This window comes from Athene noctua, chromosome 1 (assembly GCF_965140245.1).
Source record: "Athene noctua chromosome 1, bAthNoc1.hap1.1, whole genome shotgun sequence".
Taxonomy (NCBI): domain Eukaryota; kingdom Metazoa; phylum Chordata; class Aves; order Strigiformes; family Strigidae; genus Athene; species Athene noctua.
Window position 1 is genome coordinate 189,019,881 of NC_134037.1, and position 12,073 is coordinate 189,031,953.

A 12,073-nucleotide genomic window follows, 5' to 3' on the forward strand; every position below is an offset into this window, starting at 1 on the left:
AGATTGGTTGAATGCACTCATTATTTCAGCTGACAAATAAAGGCCTGTTGTTCCATTACTATGCTTCTGCATCAGTAATGTGCATGCTCAGCTCTTGGTTTTTCAAATAAACAAAACGTATTAAAGATGCAAATAGAGTATTACATAAACATTTAAAAAAATATAATGTGCTAGTGCTAAAAAGAGAAAAATGCTATGACACAGAAAAAATAATTTTCTGTGGAAAAAAAAAGTAAGCTAAATAGCTGAACTATGAGCCATAGAAAGATGGATGCAGTACAAGCAGTTTAGAAAACTTAATCTGACAGAAGATCAGAAGAAAATGTATTCTAGTCTGCTAATTAGCAATTGGGTGCCAATTTTTCATTTTTGTTTTTGAGAACTGTCTTTGTACATTTGAAAAGCATTTAACAAATTATAGCATGTACAGTAGTGTAACTATTTAATACATTTGTTAAAATGGTATTGCTGTTAAGGCATATTAGAAAGTCTGCTATCTTCCCGTGGCTGCAAAACGGACTGATAGGAAAACACTTCATGAAATTCCATGACCAGTAGCCACTGTTTCGTGCCAGAGAGTTTTTTTCTAACTTGAAGTCAGTCATTTTCTCAATATACTAGAAATGTTTCTCAGCATCTTGTAGTTAACGTTTTTACTCATACATTGTTTACAGTACTTAATGATCTTAAAACCAAGAGACCTAACACTGAAAGTCTTTCCGGTACTTAAAGGGGGCCTACAGGAAAGATGAGGAGGGACTTTATCAGGGAGTGCAGTGATAGGACAAGGGGTAACAGTTTTAAACTGAAAGAGGGCAGATTTAAATTAGATATAAGGAAGAATTTTTTTTACTGTGAGGGTGGTGAGACATTGGCACAGGCTGCCCAAAGCAGCTGTGGCTGCCCCCTCCCTGGCAGTGTTCCAGGCCAGGTTGGACGGGGCTTTGAGCAGCCTGGTCTAGTGGAAGGTGTCCCTGCCCATGGCAGGGGGTTGGAACTAGATGATCTTTAAGATACCTTCCAACTCAAACCATTCTATGATTCTGTAATTCTATATAATCACAACATCTTTAGCGATAACAGAATACCTACAGATATCAAACATTCACGGTCTAATTGATTAACAATAAAATACCAACTACCTACTCTGTTGCAGTTCACTGTGATTTTGGTTGCAGGTTAGGAAAGGAGGGAGAGAAAATGACAATGACATTTAATATATTACTTAGCATGCACACAAACAACAAAAAAAAGAACTTAGAGATGTCAGGATCTTATTAGCCTATTGTAGACAGATTACAATTAATATATCTCAGGTCGAAGCCTAACTAAGCCAATTTAAAATGAATATTTCTGAACAGCTGGCTAATTCAGATGTTCATATTTCATACTTTGTGGATCATCTGAGAAATCTCAGTCTCTTCATAGAATGAATAAGTCCCTATAAGCTTTCTTCTTTAGTTCTTTGACACAATAAAAGCTGTATCAGTAGCTGAGTATGTGATATATATATATATATATATATGTGTGTGTATATTTATTTATTTATTTATTTGTGTTACCTTCACACAGTTCAGCCATGTGCCATAATCCTTTGCAGGGAGCAATTTGAGTAGTCCCATATATGCTGTCATGGTTGATCACATTATTAAATTATTCTGTGTTTGAGTATTTGCAGGATCAGATCTTCAGAAGAATTCTAAGACTGAGGGGTGGGAACAAGTGGATATATTAAATATAAACAATTTTATAGGTATAATTGATTAGTTAGGTTTAACAATAGTTACATTATCACAGTGGGATCTATGGAAAGATCCTGTCCTACTGGATTAAGTAAGAGCCAGCTCTCTGTAGCAGCTGCAGGCTACAAAGGCTATAAGATGAGAGAAACCCCAGAGAAGTGGAAATTCACTGGAGAAGGCCCTGAGGGAAAGTTAGTGAGGAGGGTTGCTGTTGACTCCAGTGGAACTTGGATTTCATCAAAAATAATGCTTCTTCTCCAGCCACACAGGAAGCCTGTGGAAGCCTGTGGTGAAGTCAGGATCTGGTATCTCATGAATCTTGTTCTGGCGTCTTGCTTACAGCATCATGTTTCATATTTATCCTTCCTGGAAGACAAATTAGAGCAATATGTAAGCAAAGCTGAGATGGAAAAGGAGTAGAAGGACAGGGAGAAAAAGAGAGGAGGACAAACAGAAGGGAAGTGGCCCTTTACCTGTATGTAATGGATGATAGATACTAGACATCATGGGGCAGCTGGGCCTTTGAGAGATGTTTAGAGATGGAAAATGTAATTTGAGGTGATGGGGGGATTGGCTTAAAATGGTTATTCCATGAATGATGGGCAAAACTAGATTTGTAAGGACACTAATATGCAGCATTAATGCGTTCTAAAATGAGAAGATAATCTCAGAGCCATATTTTTTTAAGAAGCTCAGTATATGACAGATGCCATTTACTCAGATTTTTCAGAAGAGGTCATCTTTGTAAGAGAGGTGATGGGAAGGTATGGGGAGGCTGGCTGATCACACACTGCTCTTTACAGGTATTAGGTGCCTTGGGTCCTGAAAGTAACTTGTCTGGGCACATGTGTCAGAGCACTATGATACTGCTGACGGTATCCAACCCAGCTTGTTCAGAGCAACCGAGGGTTGTGAAATGCCAACATTTACCTAGTGCCCAGATTTTTAGCAGCAGTTATAAGCTAGTGCTTTTATTAAACTTGAATAGCATTGTTGTCTGCCAGAATGATATGTATCCTATATAAAGATATCAGATTTCCTATAAAAGGTTTATTAGAAGAACTAATAAGCTAAACGAGTAATTTTAGACTACTTCTGACTTTCAAACTGTAAGGATTTCATTCATGAAAATCCTGATTTTTGTTTGACACTGTCTTTGTCTTTCTAATTATTTCCAAACCTTTTTCTGTGTCTGTGATATCAAACACTTCATGAGAAGGGAAATATCTAAGCTCCACATGCTGCAGGTTCTTGACCCATTTGCTTTTATGTCCTGAAAGTGAGTGTTTTATCAGTGGAAGACAGATACAAAATTTAGCTATTGATGGATTAGGAAACCCAACCAGTTCTACTTAAGTATGTGGAACATTTGCCCCTGGCTTTTCTGAGAGGCAGAAGTGAGCCATGTTTTATTCTTACCTAATCCTTTCATAGCTTTTAGGTAAAAATATTTTTTATACAAATTGCAAAACAAAATATTTTACTTCTAAGAGAATTTCCTATTGAATTAGAAAACTGTGACCGACTTTCCTATTTTCTGATTGTGAGTGGGATAAGTCACCATTGTGCCAACTCAAATAACTGAACAGTTACTGAGCATACTTTTAGGAAACAAAGTGTTTTTTTCCAGGCAGACCCAATAATGAATGCTCTGATTTATTTTAGTGTATAAACAACACCTCAGTTATGGATTGTATTTTCTTTTTCTGACACATTTTCCAGGGAACTAGCTTGTGCTTTCTGTGTTCACTATGTAGCAGCATGACATTGAATCAGAAAGTGAATCTGTTCTTAAGGAGGTATTGCAGCCTGTTCGGTTTTGTGCTGAACCTACTAAGATTTGGTTGTTGTTCTCACAGTCCTTGAATGTAGATTGTCTTCATTTTTTCTTCTTTTTCTTTAACCTACTATAAACTAAGAGCTTGTCTTTGCTGGAAGGATGCATTGCTTTATGTTCTTTGGCACAGCTAATACAGTCCACTTCTCCCTTGTGGGCATTATAGGTGGATCTGGGAGCACTACCAGTAGACGTTACTCAATTTTCATTTCCTTACTAGTTAGCCAAACTTTTAATGTCTGGGCTAAGATTTTCCATGCCAAGTATTTGCCTTAGGCTAATTTATTTTTATGTATTTTTTTGTAATGCCAGATAAAAGAGTTTAGCTGTTTCCAACAATGATAAGAAAAACATCTTAGGGTTTTTTTAATGTTAAAAATTATGGCAAGTTTCTTTAGAAAGGCTCTGGTGTTATCACAGTTTGGAATGAGGACTTGAATGCAAGCAAGATGATGCCTTTGTGTCAGAGGCAGTTGCACTTTTTGCCACTCATGGAGTAGTCCCATGATGGGTCAAGTCAGAAGCCTGTTAAGCACTGCAGTTTGAAAACCATCTTTTACATTTTAATTGCTAAAGATTTTACCTGTACCAAGCATGTCTTGAATTGAGACTGAGCAGTTCTTTCCGCTGGAATCACATACCCAAGCCATGGTGGGAAGTACTGCATCCAGGAAAGTGCACTGGCACAGAGGCCAGGCAACAGCATCCCGTCTGCTCTCCGTGACTGTCTCTGAGCTGGGGTGGAGATGGGCACTGTGGCTCACTTCAGACTCATCCAGGCCTCTCCACTGTCCAGACTGGGGGTCTGGGTCATCCGTGATCTCTGTGACAAGCTTCTGTCCCACAAAAAGCAGGCTATGGGGTAGGGAGAGATGGATGGCAGGTGATGGGTGTCTGGATTTTACCTTGATATACAGTTGGAACATAACAGTGGGGCTGGGACATGATTTCAGCACTCTCAGGACCTAAACATCTTGCCAGACATGGCTGCTGAGCTGATGTAGCTGGTGACCTCAATTTGCTAGTGACCACATGTCTCTGGAAGTGCAGGCTCTTGTATTTTTAGTCATAATGACAAAATATGTAGCGTGCAATAGGCAGAAGCCTGGTTTGAATGCAGATGGGACAAGACTGTAACTTCCAAGAGAGACAGAACTATATGAGAAGCCTGGGTGTGAAGTATTGAAATAGAATAGAGGCAGTTAAGGCTGGGAGGTTATAAGGGAGAACAGCAGAAGATGGAGTGGAGTTGATGGGAAGGACAGGGCTGTCAAGTGGGAACCATTAGGACGGGGGAAAACTTGATGGCAGTATGTTTGAGTTTGCTGATTGAAAGACTTTTAAACGGAATTAAATTATGAATGTAGCATATATTCTTGTTCAATATCAAGAAATTCGTAAGAGAGCAAGTATGAGGGGAGGAATCTGGGGTGAGTAGTGAAGATGAAGAGAGGTCTTATGTTTGTCTGAACTGCAGAAGAGGTCTCAGTCAGAGTTTGCAAGTGCTTAGAAACCACAGAATTTGCAAGGATTGAGTCCTTGAAGACTAGAGTCTCTGTTGTGCACAAACTGATCCTTTTCTTGCAGTGAGGGAGTTCCTGACTGATGTCTTTTTTGTGAGCTTACTGTTGTTTAACAGAGATGAGAATTATCCCCCTTGGTGGAGATGTGATTGGAACCTCTCTCTTCTATTTGGCCACTGACTTCAATGTAACTTGTAGAAATTAATTCTCATCTACCCCTGTGTCACAACTGGTTCGTGCTGAAGAGGGGATGGGGAAGCTGGTGAAAGTCTCAGAGCCATGGGTTGTGGTCCTGTAAGAAAACCAGCCTCAGGAGTAATGGAAGGGTGAACCAGGCATGTGACTAGCAGATGCCTGCAGGATGCAGAGTGAGATCTATGAGATTCAGACACAAAGGAGCTAGAGTAGCTGGGTAAGAAAATTAGGGAGACCAAATTTACCATTTGCAGGGAAGCGAGAGGCAGATGAAGCTAATATGCATGTCTGGGGCTGATCCTCTCCTCTCCTTCCTGCACATATGCTGTTCCTTCATATGATCAGTATTGGGTCGCCAGGTTCTGGGCATAAGGGAGGGAGGGGAGCGCAGCCCAGACCTTAGGCAAGGAAGCAGCACACAGACCTTGGCTTCATCAGTGCTGTGTATTTTGGCTGGCACAGGGAGTTGGGGAAATTGTCAGGAAGCCAGCGTGCAGAAATGTCAATGGGCAGTGCAAGCATGGCTCTTGCAAGGGAGCTGGAGGTGGGAGACAGTAGGAACTTGCTTAGCCTTGCAAAGGCTTAGGCACAGTCCTGCAGAGGAGTTGTTCTGGGAAGAGGCAGGAGAGACTGAACCCTCTGGCGATGGTTCTCCTCTGCAGCCCAAGAATGAGTCGCAGTGCTGCCCCGCTCTTTATCAAACCTATTTTCATGGTGGCTGGTCACCTCCAGGGAAGGTCCATGCACAGGACACTGTCCACCACTGATGCCAGATAGGCTCACAGCAGGTGTCCTGGCATCTCCCCAAGGGTCAGATGCATTGGTGTGGACTCTTAAGTGTCATCTAGGTGTCATCGTTTTGCCATGGGCCAAAATTCCTTGCTTTGCTTCAGTTTCCTCCTAGTTTTCTTTAGAAAACTGCATATACATATATACAGAGCTCCAGAAGATACTAAAAAGTGCAAGGGTCTGAACTCCCTCTGGGGAGACAGGAAATAGCACCGTAGCATTGGAGAGCTGTACCAAGCTTCATTTGTTATTTTTGTGTTTTTTCATCTTAACTGTTTGGATTTTTGCATTTTCAGATTTCATATACTGTTAATCTGGCTTCTGTGTGTGGTCCTATCTAGACTCCAAACACTTTTCTGGGCTCTGGTTTACAGATAGAGCTTAGCAAGCAGTGTGTTGCAGCAGTGCTGTAAATTCACCTCTCAGCAGCCCAGACAAGGCATACCTGTCCAAAGCAGTTATGTGGGTACAGTTGTGTCTTCAGTAGGCACTTCTCGGGGCAATTCTAATGAGGCATTGCACGTTCTCATTGATCACTAGCCAGGAGAGATCCACAGGACAGGCATATTCTGGGACAGTATAGCACAACTGAACGAGGTGGAACAAGCAATTTAGTGTAGGTGGCCTAGCCAGGAAATGCTGCTATATGGTTATTGAGATGTTCACTCCACTATAGCTGTCTCTATTTAGGAGACAAATGGTCTGTACTATTTTATACATAGATAGATCCACCCATAGATCTTCTGGTGTATGGATGTGCAGATCAGAGCAGTTTTGACACTGTTAGGTGAGGTGGGTCACCTCATGTGGCTGCACTCATGGGATGGAAAATGCTGCTAAATCAATCAGCTACACCTGTACAAAGCCTGTGTGGAGCAAAGGCTTTGTGCGATTACTCAGAGTTGCTGCATCTATTAATTTGTCCCCTTGGAAAATTTTTTTTGTACATTATGTAGCTCTTCCTTGTAAATAGCAAGAATTGGATAAATGCGATTATATAGGTTCAGCTCCTGCTGTGAAGGTGTTATATGTAAGTGTATGCAGCTGTCTTCTTGTGTTGTCTGCCCAGCCTTTGGGTTGCTGGGGATAAAAGGATTTGCATGTGGGGCGAACCGCGTCCAAACCCTCTTCCATGAGCCTGGCTGGGAAGGAAGACATTTTGTTTGGCATGTGAAAAAGAGATTTTAAATCTTTCTTTTGTAGTGAGTTTGAGAGAACTACCTTTGAAAACCTCCAGGTAGCTCACTGTAAATAAATCTGGATGAGTGAAATACTTGTGTTTTTAAAGCTCTTAAAACCGTATTTTATAATGGAGTTGGAGGATGTCTTTGCAGTAGGAGGTACAAGAATTACAGCAATGTTTACCATCATCTGCAGTACAGGCAGGCATGGTACAAATTCTCTTGATATAATCCGATAAAAATACAATATGCCTGGCCTGTAATATTTACAACTGCCATAAACATTTTGTTATGCTGTGTGCAGTATCAGATCCATTATGCTCTTAAAATCACATAAGACAATTAATTGATGGATCACAAACCAAGAGTTTCATTAGAAACTTTACAGAAAGTAATGATAAATGACTGCAAAGACAGTTCTCTTGAGGTGTATTCATTCTTTGAGAGAAAAATATGACTATTGCCTAGTCATAAAAGTAAAAAAGGATAGATTTTTTCTATTCATTATAGATAATTAAAATATGTATAATTTGAACATATTACAATAAATGTATAACTGCAGAATCTTAGAATGTATTCCTATAAGAACAGTTGTTAAGCATAGTTATGCAGCAAAGTATTTTCCTTATTCTAATTTATTTCTACTCTTTCAAAATCACACATTGATTTGTCATTTAGGCAGTTTTTTGCATGCATACTGTCAGTCTTTTGCCTGAATATTTCAATAACAGCTAATCAATTACAAAGTAAAATCTCATGTTCAGCTTAGTTATGAATTCATTTCCTAAAGCAGTTCTGATATCAGTGACATTTAAAAAAATAAATATTCTGGAAACAGAATCAGGGATGAAAATGTATAAGAAAGTTGTTTCAGAACGGAGGTGTTTGACATTAATGGTCTATGTGCTGCCACTTCAAACTTCACATGCACTCAAAAAAATTGAGGAGACTGACTATTGATAATTAAAATCGGAAAGATACTGGGTTGTGTGGATTCCATACCAGAAGAATAAGCAAAATCATTCTTAGATTAGAGTTCAAAGTTGTTTTGGTTTTTTTTTTAAAAAAAGGCATTTTTTAATGGTTCAGATAGTATTGGATTAATTGAAAGATTTAAAAATAGAAGCAGCTTTCATTCTTTGAGTTACCATTTTGGGCCCTTGAGTAAAGCTGATGACGTTTCTGGACAAAAGAAAATCAATAGCATGCCACTTTTAGTATCTACTGAATGTTAGGTAGTTAATAATTTAAAAAAGAGAGTCTGCTGCTACACTTACAAGGTTTTCCCTTTTGTCAGAGAAGCAGTCAGGTACAGTTTACCTGGATGCTTTTTTTTGGGTACTTCTTTGTGTGCTCTCTCAGTGAATTAAAGTGGCTTCTCCTCAAAAAAGCGAAACTGCCCTCAAATTGCAGGGCAAGACTTTTTGATATCCTTGATATGAACCACCTCAAAGATGAGAGCCTAAAAAAAAAAAGTCTTTCAAAGTTGTTTTGGATTCATATTATTTGACCAGCTCTTGAAGACAAAAAGGGAATTATAGTAGCAACAAATGCAAGCAGAGGTGATTGTGCCTGCTCAAGGACTTGACCACAATTTCTACTCAGAGGAAGCTCCTGAAGAATTAACAAAATAATTTTCGGGAACGTGTATCTTAACAGTTGTGCATTGTATGAGTGAAAACTTTTCCCATCTCCTGGCCTGAGCTCAGATCTGTTTTTGGCTTCCAGGATGTGCAGCACAGATGGTGGAGACTAATTGGGGTGAAGGGCAAAGCCTCTATGTGCTCTTGAAATCCCGCGCCTCTCCAGAGGTCGAGGGGGCAGTTGCTGTAGCACAGGAATCTGCTGGGCTGATGTGAGAGATGACAGCCTCCCTGGGTTTGCCTGCTGGTTGTGATGCAAAGCTCAATGGCTGTAGCAGCCATCTACAGCACTCTTCTCCAGACATTCCTCCATCCCTCTGTCTGACTCAGTCAACAGAAGCGTGTGTGTGTGCATGGAAGGGGCCTATAGTGAGCTCTGCAGCAGCCCCGGCAGATGTAAAAGCAGCACTTGTGGTTTGCATCAGCTTTGCCCTGCCAGGACTGTTTTATGTTGGCTGCCTCTTCTTGGGCTTCCATTTTACCAGAGTTGCTGCAGACAGACCTCTGGCAAACTGCTTCTTCCCATCTTTTCCAAGTGTCAGAGCATTGAAGGGCAGGATGAGCCTCAGATCGTTTCCTTGTACCAGCCTTGGTGCTCAGAGATGAAGTAATGTTCCCATCTGCCCTCCAACAGCTTCTGCTAAGCTCAGTCTCTGCTAAAACTTGCACTGTAGCAGGCAGAGACTTGATCTGGGAGGCTGGGATTTGTTGCCCTTTCTGCCCTTTCCTTCTTTCCAGAAAACAAGAAAATGTTACAGCAGGGCTTGTCTCACATTTATGTCTCTCCATAACCTTTACACCAGTGCTCGGTCCCGGCCACTGTTCTGGATGTCATTATATGCCGCATATGCAGATTACAGAGGAAATGGCAATCTGTTTCCAACTCTGTGAGCAGTTACACTGTGCATTAGAGTAAGTGCTGCTGAGGAAAGAGAATACAACGGGACACCCGACCAGACACCCTCTAATTTGTGTCTTCCCCTTGTTAAAGTTGAGATTTGACATGCAGAGAAACCACACCTGGCAGCTGGGTTTTCCTGTCATTCTGAGGTATCTAGGAAAGTGGATGTAATGACACAGAGAGATACCAATCAGAGCTTTTGTAGAGCCCCATCGTGTAATTTGCATTGTGTTTCTTTCATCATACCATCAGCCACCATCACTCATGTTCAGTCTTAAATTCTCCGTATGCAGGTATGCTGTGTTACACCCAAATCTTTTGTTCACTCTGTCATCTTCTCTGTTTCTTCCCCTCATGCTGCTTCTCCAATTGCTCCATTAAGCAGTAGGCAGCCACAGGTGAATTGCTAAGGGTGTCGGCCATGCTAAAAAGATCCTGAAAATATCTCTTCAGCCCAAGCAGCAGTAACGTAGCAGAACTGTCACATGACAGAACCCTCCAAAGAAGGAGCAGTGTAGATGCACAGCATGTGCAATTTAAAATGGTCATTTAATATGCCATCATTAGGCTGACATCAAGAAGTGGGATGTTAAAGGCTTTTTAATGGACACATGAAGTAGCACGAGGATTAAGCTGACACTGTCTCATGTCTGTGAGCAAAGGTGGCCTTTCTGCTGTTTCATATTCATGTGTTTTAGAGAGAAGACAAATGGCCTACAACATTATTCTCCATGAGGCACCTCCATCTACATTTAAATTACAAAGGTCAGGTCCACTTGTACGATAATTAAATTTTAATAAAATAAGAATAATTTATAACATTCAAGTCTGCATTATAATTGAGCAGGATAGCTATCCTCCACACAGCCTCAGTACACGATATAATTTATGCATGAGCTCAGGATTCTCTGCAAGATGCTGAAATCAACATTGCATGTTAGGGATGTGGATACTTATTTTAGGCACCGAGTTTGAAACGCGTGGTTTGTAGAAACATATGCAAAAATATTGCCAAAATAAGCATTCAAAAACTCATTTCAGTATGCAGCTGCTTGTAAGCACAGTAATTAAGATATACTGGGCAAATATACTACATCTTTTCTCACCCACACCAGTGAGATAGAAGTTGCAGAATTCAGATGAAGACTCAACAGATCTTTAAACTCCAGCCAGAACTCAGCAGAAAGTCGTCTGGGAGAGCAGGTCTGCTGCTTAGCCTGGTCTTGTCTTCACTGCTCTGAGCTCTTTGATGGAGGGAATGTTGTTGGGATCACCCAGCTTCCACCTATTGTAAATGGATTATAGCTGTGGGTCCGCAGCATTGCATTCTGACACACCAGCAATGGATTAACTCAACTTTTAATGTCTTCAAAACACTTCACAAATGAACACATTTATCCTCACAATTCTGCAGGGAGGGAGGGAGGGAGAGAGTCAGTCTAACTATTTTCTGGGTAAAGGAACTGAAATAGGGGTTTTTACATTTTTCTTGGCAGGAATCAGTCAGTGTCAGCTTTACACTTTACATGCCACCACGACTCACTCATTTCTTTAAATGCCGTGTTTACACTCTGCAGCAGAAGACCCGTGCTTCTTCTAGTTTGCTGCTTCTCTGAAACAAATCAACAGGTTTTACCTCTACTTTCTCCTCCAGCTGGGGTGATGCTGGTCCCTGAAAGGAAGACGGAGGATGGGTTTGAGGAGCACTTTGGCTTGAACTACTTGGGACACTTCCTGTTGACTAACCTCCTCTTGGATACGCTGAAGCAATCAGGAACGCACAGTCACAATGCTAGGATCATCACTGTCTCATCAGCCACCCATTATGTAGCCAAATTGCACTTGAACGACTTACAAAGCAGGTACCGATTAATTTTTGGTGTTCATTGATCTGTAGTAAGGGTGGGCAGATTAAACTCAAGCAGAATTGTTACTGAATACTGAATGTGGAGGGGTTTTATTGCCCTTTTATTTTTAATTAATGGCGATTCTCAAGCCATTGCTTAATATCTTTCAGTCTTGAACAAAGCTTGCAGCCTTCAGTCAAAGATACAAATAATTTATAAGCTTGTGAACTGAGTCTTTTGTACTGAACCTTGAAAGCCTTGCTTTCCTTTCTGATGCTTATACTGCGGTGATGGTTGTGGTGCAGAGCCTGGGCTCATCACTGCCTAATCAGGGAGACTCTCAATGAGTGGGGTGTTTTAAAACGGCTTGGGTGAATGCTAATAGACTTTGTCCTTAAGTGAATGCATATGTAGA

At 40.8% G+C, this 12,073-nt stretch overlaps 1 protein-coding gene across 3 annotated transcripts in view; it reads left to right on the top strand.

Annotated features, from left to right (window-relative positions):
- The window catches only part of DHRSX (dehydrogenase/reductase X-linked), a 176,158-nt gene that overhangs the window by 113,564 nt on the left and 50,521 nt on the right, over positions 1 to 12,073 (top strand). For all 3 annotated transcript variants that reach the window (XM_074907837.1, XM_074907820.1, XM_074907828.1), the window contains one exon: positions 11,466 to 11,673. In XM_074907837.1, coding sequence (XP_074763938.1) covers positions 11,466 to 11,673 — 208 coding nt within the window. The remainder of the gene's footprint in view (positions 1 to 11,465; positions 11,674 to 12,073) is intronic.